Source organism: Salvelinus alpinus, chromosome 20, assembly GCF_045679555.1.
Source record: "Salvelinus alpinus chromosome 20, SLU_Salpinus.1, whole genome shotgun sequence".
In the NCBI taxonomy this organism is placed as follows: domain Eukaryota; kingdom Metazoa; phylum Chordata; class Actinopteri; order Salmoniformes; family Salmonidae; genus Salvelinus; species Salvelinus alpinus.
The window spans coordinates 50,019,348-50,034,789 of NC_092105.1; the positions used below are offsets into that span (position 1 = coordinate 50,019,348).

At 41.4% G+C, this 15,442-nt stretch overlaps 1 protein-coding gene across 1 annotated transcript; it reads right to left on the minus strand.

Annotated features, from left to right (window-relative positions):
* Positions 1 to 453: 453 nt before the first annotated feature.
* Positions 454 to 6,999, minus strand: LOC139547175 (zinc finger protein 180-like). The gene is made up of 2 exons (XM_071356233.1): positions 6,374 to 6,999; positions 454 to 3,095 (listed from the first exon to the last, which is right to left on the minus strand). Exons 1-2 carry the CDS (start codon positions 6,753 to 6,755, stop codon positions 2,302 to 2,304), a joined length of 1,176 nt encoding a protein of 391 aa, XP_071212334.1. The 5' UTR covers positions 6,756 to 6,999; the 3' UTR covers positions 454 to 2,301.
* Positions 7,000 to 15,442: the final 8,443 nt, after the last annotated feature.

The window sequence follows — 15,442 nt, forward strand, 5'->3', positions numbered from 1 at the left end:
TATATAATTAAATGGGCCAACAAGTACATACGACAGAAGTGTGTTTAATACACGGCGACTAATATACGCCAAAACAGTGTAAAGAGCGTGAATGTTGTAGCTATGTTTGCTACGGAGGTGTCTGACTAGCTGTTGTTGTTGAAAGAGCGTCCCGTCCACTAGATTATACGTCACACTGGCAGCATCGCCTGAACAAAAAATACGCACATCCACATCTGCTGACTGGAGTGGGCAACGCAGTGGAGGAACCAAACGTGTATTTTTAATTTATTTCATAAAAGCTTAATATTATATTAAGTCGTTCAAAGAGAAGCATGTGTTGATAAATTCTCACTCATTAAACACTAATCAAAAACAAACCTTACACCCACTACATATTTGCATTGAACCATACTTCTGACATGGATAATTTTGACCCCAGAGGCATATCTTTTATCATAGCCAAAATGTGGCTTATTAAATTTTTCATGACTTTGTCAATCAACTTGTTCTTAATAAATCTAAATCATGGTTTAGTGTTTCTGTATCAATATGGACTTTTAACAAATTCAAATCCTTTGGAGTCATTTTGACTCCAGCCAAAAGCACCTTTGATAAATAGGACGTTTATTTCAAATCAAAATCACATTTTATTAGTCACATACACATGTTTAGCAGATGTTATTGCGGGTGTAGCAAAATGCTTGTGTTTCTAGCTCCGACAGTGCAGTAATATCTAACAACTAATATCTAACAATTTCACAACATATTCCCAATACACACAAATCTAAGTATTTTAATCTAGGTTTCTCTGTAGACATGATAGACACCTGCAGACACACAGTATAGGGCCTCCCATGTACTCTCCTAAGATTGGACTTTTCTATGCCACGTATCACGTCTGTGTACAAAATTGCCAATGGTAGAAAAATCTGCCAGCGGAATACAGTTCATTCATAAAGTATTCAGGCCCCTTCACTTTTTTTCAACATTTTGTTACATTACAGCCTCATTCGGAAAAAAATTCCACTCATCGATCTACACACAACACCCCATAATGACAAACCATTTGCAAATGTATTTACTTAAGTGTTCAAACCCTTTGCTACAAGCCTCAAAAATTGCTTTCAGGTTTCTGTTTCCATTAATCATCCTTGAGATGTTTCTACAAATTGATTGGAGTCCACCTGTGGTAAATTCAATTGATTGGACATGATTTGGAAAGGCACACAACCTGTCTATATAAAGTCCCACAGTTGTCAGAGTGAAAACCAAGCCATGAGGTCAAAGGAATTGTCCATAGAGCTCTGAGACAGGATTATGTTGAGGCACAGATCTGGGGAATGGTAACAAAAAATGTCTGCAGCATTGAAGGTCCCCAAGAACACAGTGGCCTCAATCATTTTTAAATGGAAAAAGTTTGGAACCACCAAAACTCTTCCTAGAGTTGGCCACCCGGCAAAACTGAACAATCTTGGTATTTTGGTATTTTATTAGGATCCCCATTAGCTGTTGCAAAAGCAGCAGGTACTCTTCCTGGGGTCCACACATAACATGACATAATACAGATCAATAGACAAGAACAGCTCAAGGACAGAACTACATACATTTGGGAGAAGGGCCTTGGGAGGTGACCAAGAACCTGATGGTCACTCTGACAAAGTTCCAGAGTTCTTCGGTGTAAATGGAAGAATCTTCCATAAGGACAACCATCTCTGCAGCACTCCACCAATCAGACCTTTATGGTAGAGTGGCCAGACAGAAGCCACTCCTCAGTAAAAGGCACATGACAGCCTGCTTGGAGTTTGCCAAAAGGCACCTAAAGGACTCTCAGACCTTGAGAAACAACATTCTCTGGTCTGATGAAACCAAAGTGTAACTCTTTGGCCTGAATGCCAAGCGTCACGTATGGAGGAAACAAGGCACCATCTGTACGGTGAAGCATGGTGGTGGCAGCATCATGCTGTGGGGATGTTTTTCAGTGGCAGGGACTAGCAGACAATTCAAGATCGAGGGAAAGATGAACGGCGCAAAGTACAAAGATTTTCCCACTGATATCCATATCATGCCGAAACCAATAGAACAGGGGGCAAACATTTAGGGTTCTTCATTGTGACATCATTAAAATACTCCTACTACAATGTTAAAACATTCTACATTATGACATCATTAAAATACTCCTACAATGTTAAAACATTCTTCATTGCGACATCATTAAAATACTCCCACTACAATGTTAAAACATTCCACACTGTGACATTAAAATACTCTACTCTATTCTACATTGTGACATTATTTCATTGATGTCATGAAACAACTCCTTCATGAATGTATTTTCTGATGCTTGATCAGAGATCTTTTATCAGAGTATCTCTTGTCACACTGATCACAGCTAAAAGGTTTCTCTCCTGTGTGTGTTCTCTGGTGTACCGTCAGATCACTAGATGTAGTAAAAATCTTCCCACATTGAGCACAGCTATAAGGTTTCTCTCCTGTGTGTGTTCTCTTGTGTGATACCAGGGTGCTTAACTGAGTAAAACTCTTCCCACATTGATTACAACTATGAGGCTTCTCTCCTGTGTGTGTTCTCTGGTGTGATACCAGGGTGTTTGACTGAGTAAAACTCTTCCCACATTGATGACAACTATAAGGCTTCTCTCCTGTGTGTGTTCTCTGGTGTCGAATCAGATGGCTTGATGTGGTAAAACTCTTCCCACATTGATTACAGCTATAATATTTCTCTCCTGTGTGTTTTCTCTGGTGTGATAACAGGTTGCTTGACTGAGTAAAACTCTTCCCACATTGAGTACAGCTATAAGGTTTCTCTCCAGTGTGAATTCTCGTGTGTACTTTTAGTGAATCTGATCTTAAATAACTCTTCCCACATAGATTACAGCTATAAGGCTTCTCTCCTGTGTGTGTTCCCTGGTGGATTTTAAGTTCTGATGAAGATTTGCAACCTTTCCCACAGTAAGAGCAGCAGTGACATTTCTTCCCCGTGGGTCTCTGCTGGTGTTTCTTGAGGTGTTTTGACGTGGAGAGACTCTTCTCTTCCTTCTCAGCATCATGAGGTTGTTGAGGCCCCCCACAGGATCCACGATAGTCACGTCTCTGTCCTGTGTGAACAACAACGTCAGACAGATGGTTAAAGGGCCACAATAGCAGAAATCCACTGTAAAAGGTGAGGCCAATAGCGTAGCCATGATGTTGTACAAACAATCACGTCTGTAATGAATGTTAAACTTATTTGACAATTGTCTTAAGACAGGCAAGTGAGCAACAATAGTCAAATATTGTCTTGTTTTCACATTAGTAGTAACATCAACGATTGTAGGGTAGAAATTGTAGGCTAGAAATATTCACCTAACAACAACATAGACCTACTGTAGGACCCATAACCTCACCTAACAACAACATAGACCTAGGACTATAAACCATTTAACATTTCAGGTGAAACATGGAAACTAAAATGTCTTTGTCAGGACATTTCATAACCTGATCACCAGAAAATGTTGTCAATAATCCCACTAGGCTGCTCTTTAATGTGTTTTCCTGAATAAAGGAAAATAGCTCTGTGTGTTGTACAATAGCCTATCCATCAAGGAACAGTTCTCTACACATTATGAGCTAAGTATCTCTGTGTCCAAACAGACTAACGAGACCCTACAGTAAATCAAGCAGACAATAAAACATTATAAACATCAATTTGTTAGGGATGTTGGATCCAACGTGGAGCACGGCATAACTGTCTTTACCCGAGTAATGAATGAAGAAGTACTTTGATTGTTGTTGCATGTCATTTGACTGCCATTCAGAAAATGATTTCCTGGATCAGCTGATGATAGTTGAACATGTGACTGTAACCTAATAGCTACAGTATTAAGAATTATGTCTAATTATTGAAGAACAGCGTAAATGACAGTATCCATTTGAGTGTTGTCAATAAAGTTAAGGTGACTCTCGGTTGGAACCATTGGATTTAGCAAACTCTGAAATGATTTAGAATTTCTGTGTCCATCAAAACTGTTTTCCCAGCGTAATATAAAGAGAAACTAAACTGTTACATAGGTAGAGAGGATTTCAGAGATCTGAATACAAAAAACTGTCCCACAGCAAGATCCAGTATTTAAGTTGAAGTTCATCATGTGACAAGCTTAACGTTATGACGATAAACTACTGTTCCCTGAAGGAGTGAAACTAGGTACAACATACTATCAATTCCACATGTTATGACTATAACTACTGTTCCCGGAAGGAGGGAAACTAGGTACAACATACTATTAAATCCGCGCCTCGCTGGAAGCCCTGCCTTCCACAGGTGATGAACGTGAGGCTCGGATTTATTCCTTAAATTTAATACCGCTCCTCACCGACCCAGGAAGGGGCGGGGCCAAACAGGTGTTGTACCTCGTTTCCTTCCTTCAGGGAACACTAATTATAGTCATAAAGTTACACTCCCTTTCAGTCGGTCAACTTCGGTACAACATACATATGTTGGAACATATGAGGAAATACAATCATTCCCCATGCTGACCCAAACGGATACTAAATGAAATGGCCCATGACAGACCACCCAGACCTGACCCTACAAGATGCGTCAGTTTTGTCAATTTATTAATTGTCTTTCGTTTGAAACACTCCTGTCAATGTTGAGTAAGGACGCACACCTAATTACACATATAGAAGTAGGACTAGTGTACCTGGCCTGCGCGCAAATGTAGGCTTATAAATGTGCCCATTTGGGGATGTCTGATAGTATTTCTGATTGTCTTAAAGCACCACCACTAATGAGCCGAGGAGCTTCTCAAAGCAAATTTCTCTTCACCTCAAACAGCAAGTAAACAAAGTCTACTCAAAATCAATTACAGATGAGAATAGTTCCTCAAAGTATTTGAAAAATATTTCCATCTCTCACTCTTTCGATAACCACTCGGCACGAAAGGGGAAAATGTAATGCGCTGATGCAGTGGAAATGTCATAAAATACCTGATTACTTCTTATCCCTTTCACAAACAGCCTACAGCTGTCTCTGTCCCGAACTCACTGGCGAGGGAAACAGAGCCCAGAATATTTTATACAATGTTTCAAGTTCGTTGTAGACAGGCCATGTGATTTATAGGATATTTATTTGCAATGTTTTTATTATTTATTTTTAATGTTTTCTTTGGCTTTATGTAGGCTATTTTTTTTTACATAGGCAATAAAAGTGACTTTTCATTTTAATTTAGATAAAATGTAGATTAATCAGACAATGATTTGAGATAATATTATAAATTAAATGAAACTGTTCCACGAAAATTTGTATATGAAAATCATAACTGCCACCAGATCAGTAGAAATGGTAAGATAATGTATGTTGCCGACTGCTTGTGTAGCCTATTACCAGCAACGTCAGAATTTACGAAGGCCAGCAGGAGGTGGTGGTTCAGGAAGAGTTCTCTCTCTTCTGGTTAGGCTATATTGATGTAATGGCATGAAAATAAATTGGCTGAATATTATACAATGACTTATCAACAGCTCTAACAATTTGACCCCCACAGGAAATCTACACTGGCAATTCTAGAATATACTATATAGCCTAGAAACCTGGTTAAACTATCATTATGACATCATGGATGAATTCTAGAATATACTATATAGTCTAGAAACATGGTTAAACTATCATTATGACCTCATGGATGGCCAGTCCTTGTACTCATAGTGTAGTGAATTCAGGGGGTAGCCCTGAGCTGAACTCAAACCTGGGTCCACTGACTGTCAAGCCAACACCTTATAACTGTTATGCCAAGATCTCTGAACTTCTTGACGAGGTCCCTAGGTTTTGGGTTACGGTTGATACAATAGCTTTCTCTATGAATTTGAGAGTGGTTACATTTCTCCAGCCCCATCCCTCAGCTGTTTACCAAACCAAGTCTCAGGGTTGACATTGTGTTGCTGTTTAAAAACTAGGTTGCCCCTTTAAAAAAGCCACATCAATCAATCTGCAGTTGAAACAATAACAAAGCTGTCATTCCACCACTGTTTTGGTAAAATAAGATTATGGATAGGGCTGAAGAAATGTAACTACTCTCAAATTCATAGACAGACCGATGGAGGCAAAGACTGACCATCCATGATATCAGCTTTATAGTTTTAACCATGTTGAGGCTATACAGTGTTGATTTACATTGTTTCTAAACCTTGGAGTAAAAAAAGATTATTTGGGGTTCTGATGGGATACAACAGTTGAACTAAGCTCATGAGGTAAGTGTTATATTCTTCAAGAATCAATGGCCATAAATAAATAACTTAACAGTCCAAATATGGATGTAGCAATTGCATATTTCCCCTTTAACACCACACATCAGTTCAACAACTGCAGAGTTTGTGCCTCTGTATTTAAGACAGTACTTACTAGTATTAATCAGGGCCATGTTTCTCAAAACCATCTTACGGCTAAGTTCATCGTTGGATGCCTTAAGATGATCCTGGAAAACCGGCCTCAGATATCCAGTGTCCTCCTCTTCTTCCTCGTTCTCCTTTTTCGATGTGACAGTCATCTCCCCCGTCTCCTCGTTCACTCCAAATACTGCATCCTCCTCCTCTTTCACTCTGAACGAGTCTTCCTCTTCCTTCACTGTAACGCATTTCTCTTCTTTCACTGTAACAGCCTCACCCTCTACTTGTTTTTGTATTGTAACAGCCTCCTCTTCCTCCTCCTCTTTCACCAGAGCTTCTTTCTCCGTCCAGCAGACCCCCTCTTCTTTAGCAGGTAGAGAGTAGCTTAGTGACCTCATGGTCGGAGACGTTAGCTAGCTAGGCTAATGCTAACTTAACCAGCCCGCTAGCTGACTAATAACAACAACACCGTAAATATGAAATTAAATCGGATAATAAACTAGACGACAGAAGTGGGGTTATAACACAGTGGCTAAAATACACTAAAGCGTCTAAAGAAGTTTATTGGTTTAGCTATTTTGGCTAGCAAGCTACCGAGGTGGCTGACTAAGTGTTGCTGCTGTTGAAAGAAGCGTTCCGTCCACTAGATTATACGTCACACTAGCAGCATTGCCTTAAAGTCTCATACCGCCATCTGCTGACTGGAGTGGGTAACGCAGTTGAGTAAAATGTATATTTAATTTTCAGACAAAAAGTTAAAGGGTAGGAATCAGGGACGTCGCTAGGCCTAAAATATTCATTCGACCCCCCTAAATAAATCAATATCAGTCAATATATTTTTTCTGTTATGTATTTTTTTCGTCAACGTTCCAACCCATCTTAAACTTCATATCGGGCCGGCACTAGGACCGGGGAGGCTGCTGCTGCACTAGTGACTGTTAGACTTTCTTCAACAAAGATGGCAGACAGAAATACTAGGAGAGAGGAGTACCCCTACACAGAACTGAACTGGATCAAAGATGGCGGACAGAAATACTAGGAGAGAGGGGTACCCCTACACAGAACTGAACTGGATCATAGATGGCGGACAGAAATACTAGGAGAGAGGGGTACCCCTACACAGAACTGAACTGGATCAAATGGCGGACAGAAATACTAGGATGGAAGCAAATGTAAGCGATTATAACATCATAACGAATCATGCAAAAACATGTAAAGTTGACAGGAATGTTAGAGACAAACGATTATGCATTTTTAATCATAAAGTTCATTTACGAAAATTGCGATTTAGCAAGCTAGCTCACTAGCCAGCTAGCTGGCTAGCTTTATGGGTGTTGTGACATGAGTATGAAATTGTACTTCTGGTTGTTTTAGGGACTCCTGAAACAACCAGCAAACCAGGCTGTCGTTTTTTGAAACATTGGATGTATAGAATCTAGTTAGCTGAAGAATTTACTGCAAATGGAATGTACAATTTTGTAAGCTTGCCTTGCTGATATTTGCCATGCAGATAGATGAAATAACGTAGCTAGCTATATTCTTGCTTATTGTGCAGTGGATGATTTAAAATGCCTGTATGCCTATGGATGTGTAGCTAGCTATCTAGCCGATCTGTGTATGGACCCAAACGTTTGGTATACATATTAGTTCATAACCTAGCTATGAACCTCAGCTATCATAGCCAGTTGTATCAACTTCAAAACAGCCTGAATTACATTAATGAAGCCTATGGACTGAGTAGAATATAATATAATGTTGTGCCAAGGATGCAAGTCGTATATACAGTGGGGAGAACAAGTATTTGATACACTGCCGATTTTGCAAGTTTTCCTACTTACAAAGCATGTAGAGGTCTGTAATTTTTATCATAGGTACACTTCAACTGTGGGAGACGGAATCTAAAACAAAAATCCAGAAAATCACATTGTATGATTTTTAAGTAATTAATTTGCATTTTATTGCATGACATAAGTATTTGATACATCAGAAAAGCAGAACTTAATATTTGGTACAGAAACCTTTGTTTGCAATTACAGAGATCATACGTTTCCTGTAGTTCTTGACCAGGTTTGCACACACTGCAGCAGGGATTTTGGCCCACTCCTCCATACAGACCTTCTCCAGATCCTTCAGGTTTCGGGGCTGTCGCTGGGCAATACGGACTTTCAGCTCCCTCCAAAGATTTTCTATTGGGTTCAGGTCTGGAGACTGGCTAGGCCACTCCAGGACCTTGAGATGCTTCTTACGGAGCCACTCCTTAGTTGCCCTGGCTGTGTGTTTCGGGTCGTTGTCATGCTGGAAGACCCAGCCACGACCCATCTTCAATGCTCTTACTGAGGGAAGGAGGTTGTTGGCCAAGATCTCGCGATACATGGCCCCATACATCCTCCCCTCAATACGGTGCAGTCGTCCTGTCCCCTTTGCAGAAAAACATCCCCAAAGAATGATGTTTCCACCTCCATGCTTCACGGTTGGGATGGTGTTCTTGGGGTTGTACTCATCCTTCTTCTTCCTCCAAACACGGCGAGTGGAGTTTAGACCAAAAAGCTCAATTTTTGTCTCATCAGACCACATGACCTTCTCCCACTCCTCCTCTGGATCATCCAGAGGGTCATTGGCAAACTTCAGACGGGCCTGGACATGCGCTGGCTTGAGCAAGGGGACCTTGCGTGCACTGCAGGATTTTAATCCATGACGGCGTAGTGTGTTACTAATGGTTTTCTTTGAGACTGTGATCCCAGCTCTCTTCAGGTCATTGACCAGGTCCTGCCGTGTAGTTCTGGGCTGATCCCTCACCTTCCTCATGATCATTGATGCCCCACGAGGTGAGATCTTGCATGGAGCCCCAGACCGAGGGTGATTGACCGTCATCTTGAACTTCTTCCATTTTCGAATAATTGCGCCAACAGTTGTTGCCTTCTCACCAAGCTGCTTGCCTATTGTCCTGTAGCCCATCCCAGCCTTGTGCAGGTCTACAATTTACCCCTGATGTCCTTACACATCTCTCTGGTCTTGGCTATTGTGGAGAGGTTGGAGTCTGTTTGATTGAGTGTGTGGACAGGTGTCTTTTATACAGGTAACGAGCTCAAACAGGTGCAGTTAATACAGGTAATGAGTGGAGAACAGGTGGGCTTCTTAAAGAAAAACTAACAGGTCTGTGAGAGCCGGAATTCTTACTGGTCGGTAGGTGATCAAATACTTATGTCATGCAATAAAATGCAAATTAATTACTTAAAAATCCTACAATGTGATTTTCTGGATTTTTGTTTTAGATTCCGTCTCTCACAGTTGAAGTGTACCTATGATAAAAATTACAGACCTCTACATGCTTTGTAAGTAGGAAAACCTGCAAAATCGGCAGTGTATCAAATACTTGTTCTCCCCACTGTACATGTAGTTATTAACATGCATGAGATCCCCACATTGTAGCCTGTACATTTAATATATTCACTGATCATGTACTCTACCTTGGCAAATAAAGGTGCAGTTTAGGTATGCATGTCTTTGAGATCATTTTAGGAGTATCAAATTCCAATCTTTGAATGACACTGTGTCTGCATGTATATATTACAATTGTACACTTCAACAGTGTTTACCAATCTTGGTCCTGGGACATCAATGGTTACACATTGTAACTAATAGACTAGAAACAGGACTTAACTAGTTAATTCATATATACAGAAATAGAATTTTAAAAAACAGTACACTACACTTCCTATGCATCATGTAAATACTCTAACACCGGTTAATCTCAATATCTAATGCCCTTCATCTGCACTGATCTGATAAACACAGGATAGGTATAGTATTTCATCAAATTACACTTCATTTCAACCAGTAGAGAATGTGAAACGCTTTATTGAAAAGCTCATTATCCAAATGTTATAAATACAAGTAGAAAGAGGAGGAAGGGAAGCGCTACTAAGGTACACAATAGTACATTTTGGTAGATAGAATGTGCTCTTTGGTAAAAGGGGTAAATTGGTCATCAAAAAGAAAGGAGGACCAAGGCTCTCTTCATATAATTAATTAAAATGCCTTTATTAGTATGGCATGTTCAATAGAAACAAAGTTTTTTTTTAAATCCGACGCGTTTCGGCTGCATGGCCTTCGTCAGGGAGTACAAAAAAAAGGAATACAATGTCCTTTTTTGAACAGCTTTTTCAATTAGCCCTAATTGGAAAAGGGCGTGGTTACAAAATTGATTGGACACACCTAGTAAGCAATACTATACACATTAAAAGGTGAAATACTGTAGCTATGTTATCATAAAAATACAACTCCAAGCTAGAAGTATCAGAACACTAAAAGGTAGTTCTAACCTTAAATATGTCTGGGAGAAGTGTCAAGAATAAGAAAGCAATATATTCCATAGTACACTAGAACACAGCAAAACATGAACAACAACAGTCTAAACATAGAGCAAAATGAGCAATTGAGCAAAATGTCCACTAGATGACAGCAAATGGACCCATCACGACCCTACAGGAAGGGTGAGAAATCCTTATCTTCATTTAAACCAGTGTATTTAGTGGCCTGTAGTTTGTAAATCCAAAAACTTTCCGTTTGGTTTAACTGTTTAAGACGGTCCCCTTTTCTAATAGAGGCTGGAATATGATCAACACCCATAGCTTGTAGGGAGGCAGGGTTTCCATGGTGTAGGGACTTGTAGTGCCTTGCCATGGGGTAGTCTTCATTGCCTACCCGTATGGCGCATTTGTGTTCCGCTAAGCGGTCTTGAAGGCGTCTCTTTGTCCGTCCAATGTAGAATACCTTGCACTGTGGACATTCCAATCTATAGATGACATGAGTGGTTTTACAGTTAATGAAATGCTTGACGTAATACTCCATTTTGGAATTTGCGATCAGGAAACAGACTACAGTGTCAAATCTGCTGAATTGGAGAATCGCTTCTTGAATCGGGGCTACAGCGTTCAGGTCCTGAAAGATGTCGGTATAAGGGCTGGATTACTTGACAGAGAGAACTTGTTGCGAAGGGGAGTGCCTCGTGATACATCAGAGAGAGTGTATTTTGTTACAAAATACAGCACTGAAGCAGAGAACATTAAAATAATCATTAATAATAAAGTGATACTCTACTATGCCAAGTCTTTCCTGAGCCACCAGTCATAAGCTTTAAGAGATGCCCTACCCTAAATGACAAATTAGTCCACAGTTATCTTCCGGGTGACTCTCAAAAAACTTGGCTTGACTACAAACCCAAGGGCTCTTTTAAATGTAACCATTGCAACCATTGCAGTAATATTGCACAGAAGAAGTATTTTGTTGACACAACTTCCAAAATTGAGTATTACGTCAAGCATTTCATTAACTGTAAAACCACTCATGTCATCTATAGATTGGAATGTCCACAGTGCAAGGTGTTCTATATTGGACGGACAAAGTGACTGGGGGAGAGGTCTCCACACAAACACACAATCCTCCACAGTTCTACTGTGAAACCTGACACCTTCACACTAGTGGTATAGTCTATTACTCCAGAAAGTACACATGATTGGTCGCCCCCAGGTCCAGACAGTACACATGATTGGTCGCCCCCAGGTCCAGACAGTACACATGATTGGTCGCCCCCAGGTCCAGACAGTACACATGATTGGTCGCCCCCAGGTCCAGACAGTACACATGATTGGTCGCCCCCAGGTCCAGACAGTACACATGATTGGTCGCCCCCAAGTCCAGACAGTACACATGATTAGTCGCCCCCAGGTCCAGACAGTACACGTGATTGGTCGCCCCCAGGTCCAGACACCACCTGGAAAACTATCCATGTCCAATCTGAATAAATGTGAGGCAATGGGACCAATCGGATTATACTCAGTCCTATACTGTGTATCCACCTATAACCTATACTAATAAACTACAATTACATAGCTGTTCCTGTATAACTGCAATGTTGTTTTGACAGGTAAGCTAAAGTTATGTAATAACATAGTAACAAATGGACACTAAATGTAAAATGTTAACATTATGACTTTATATTCTCAAAATAAATATATTACATTTTGTAAAAGCAGGAATGTAAATCGTAAAGCCACATAGCACTATTGGAGTGTACTCCACCTCCTGTTTTATAGATGTCATGCTGGCCTGGCAAGGTACACATTATGACATCTGATTGAAGGAGGAAAAATATTAGGACTGATAGAGCTATAGTTTTCAAAAGTGTTTAAATAGTTCTCAGTAGCAATTGCCAACTATTAAAACAAACACAAAAAACATCTGCATATTTTTTTCACAAGAAGTATCAGAATAGAATAGCCAGTTTCTGTCACGCCCTGACCGTAGAGAGCTTTTTATGTCTCTATTTTGGTTTGGTCAGGGTGTGATTTGGGTGGGCATTCTATGTTCTTTTTTCTATGTTTTGTATTTCTTTGTTTTGGCCGGGTATGGTTCTCAATCAGGGACAGCTGACTATCGTTGTCTCTGATTGGGAACCATACTTAGGTAGCTTTTCCCCACCGATGCATTGTGGGTAGTTGTTTTCTGTTTAGTGTTCTTCACCTGACAGGACTGTTTCGGTTTCGTGTATTCTCTTTTTTATTTTTGTTTAAGTGTTCAGTTTCAATAAAAGTCATGAACACTCACCACGCTGCGCTTTGGTCCGATTCCTCCTCCTCATCCGACGACGACACACGTTACAGAACTATCCACCACCAACGGACCAAGCAGCGTGGTATGGAGGAGCAGAGGGTTCAGGACTCCTGTACATGGGAGGAGATATTGGACGAAAAGGGACCCTGGAGACAGGCTGGGGAATATCGCCGCCCTAAAAAGGAACTGGAGGCAGCTAAAGCTGAGAGGCCAAGCAAGTCAGAGGCGAGTCAGCGAAGCAGGCACGAGAGGCTGCCCCCAATTTTGGGGGGGGGGGGCACACGGGGGGATTGGCGGAGTCAGGCTATAGACCTGAGCCAACTCCCTGTGCTTACCGGAAGCAGCGTGGTACTGGTCAGGCACCGTGTTATGCGGTAAAGCGCACGGTGTGTCCAGTGCGCACTCATAGCCCGGAGCGCTATATGCCAGCCCCCTGCAAGTGCCATGCGAGAGTGGGCATCCAGCCAGGGCGGATTGTGGCAGCTCAGCGCGCTTGGTCTCCGGTGCACCGTTTCGTGCCAGGGTATCCTGCGCCGGCTCTGCGTACTGTGTCTCCGGGCGCTGGGACTGTTCAGTTCGTCCTATGCCTGCGCTCCGCCCGTGCCAGGCTAAAGTGGGCATTGAGCCAAGTGGAGAGGTGCGAGTGGTAAGCACCAGATCTCCAGTGCTCCCCCACAGCCCGGTTCGACCTGTGCCTGCACTCTGGAGGGGCCGGGCTAAAGTGGGCATTCAGCCTGGAGGAGTGGTGCCAAGGCTGCGCACCAGAGCTCCAGTGCTCCCCCACAGCCCGGTTCATCCGGTGCCTCCTCTACGCACCAGGCCTCCTGTAGGCAGCCCCTGTGGCAGCCCCACGCACCAGGCTGTCTCTGCGTCTCCTCCCTCCAGCGACGGTCTCCAGTCCGGAGCCTTCCGAGTCGCCCTCCAGTCCAGAGCGTTCCGAGTCGCCCTCCAGTCCGGAGCCTTCCGAGTCGCCCTCCAGTCCGGAGCCCGCTACGAGGGTGCCCAGTATGTTATTTTTTCTATGTTTGCATTTCTTTGTTTTGGCCGGGTATGGTTCTCAATCAGGGACAGCTGACTATCGTTGTCTCTGATTGGGAACCATACTTAGGTAGCTTTTCCCCACCGATGCTTTGTGGGTAGTTGTTTTCTGTTTAGTGTTCTTCACCTGACAGGACTGTTTCGGTTTCGTGTATTCTCTTTGTTATTTTTGTTTAAGTGTTCAGTTTCAATAAAAGTCATGAACACTCACCACGCTGCGCTTTGGTCCGATTCCTCCTCATCCGACGACGACACCCGTTACAGTTTCATTTAGATAAGAGGACGTTAGATTTATAATTACCCATTTGTCTATGTCAGCGGACATCCCTGGCCAATGAAATCTTTTTGAGATTGCATCTCGTTTGTTTTTTTGTTCACAGTGAGCCCCAATGCTGCTTGCATGGAACTCAACAAAGTTGTTGTTGGCCTCCTCAGCAGCACAGACTACCTTTGTCCGAAAGGCACGGGAAGTGTCTTTGTACCTGCTGTACTATAGCTCACCAGCTGTGAACACAAAAGTATTCAGTGGATACATTATTAAACATGATAAAAGTATTCATTAAGGAAACTTGAAACAATTGAACGAAATTAAATTTGTTCCACTCATTAATTGTATTAACAGTTTGATATAGTAAGACTACAATATTCAACAAGTTTGCCTACTTAATTCAAACCTCTACTGTTGATTCTAAGACAAAATGGCTAAGTTTTCATCCACCGTCTGTGTCACGGTTTTCTAAAGTAGAACCCAGAAGCAGACCAGGGGCCTGTTGCACAAAACTAGGATAAAGGATTAAGCCAGGATATCTTGGTGATCCTGGCTCAATTGATCCGTAATCCGGTTGCACTAAAGATGGATAGGGGGCAGGAGGATATGTTATGGTATAAATTACCATGGAGATTTATTCTGTGGAGCTAGCCTGCTCCAGACCAGGCTAAATTCCAGGATCTATTTAATCTCATCCCTAATGTCAGTCAGCAGTCACCACAAATGGAAACCAATAGTTATTTCACTGCTCACTATACATTGTTATCACATATAACTAGACCCACTGTTATTATTTAAACGTTTGTGATCATTAATTTCAATGATTTTGGATAAAAAATGATTTTTAGATGATGTTGCTATCATTAGATAATTTACAGTTTCCCATAGACTATAAGGCTATATATAAAATGATAGAATATTAGGGCCACAGAGGGGAAAAAAACACAAGTCATAATATTGTAACCAGTTGTTTTAAAGGAGGACAGTTGTTAAAATGACAGATGTGGGGCATTTCGTGAAATTGTACTTCAGTATGGTTTCATAAACAAAGACATGCTGATGTGCCAGAATATTAAGTATCACATTGTCATAAGTATCAAAACTGTAAAAACAATATGTAGCTTTTCTGCAGAAAGAACCAGCCTCATAAATTTATGACTTTATCCT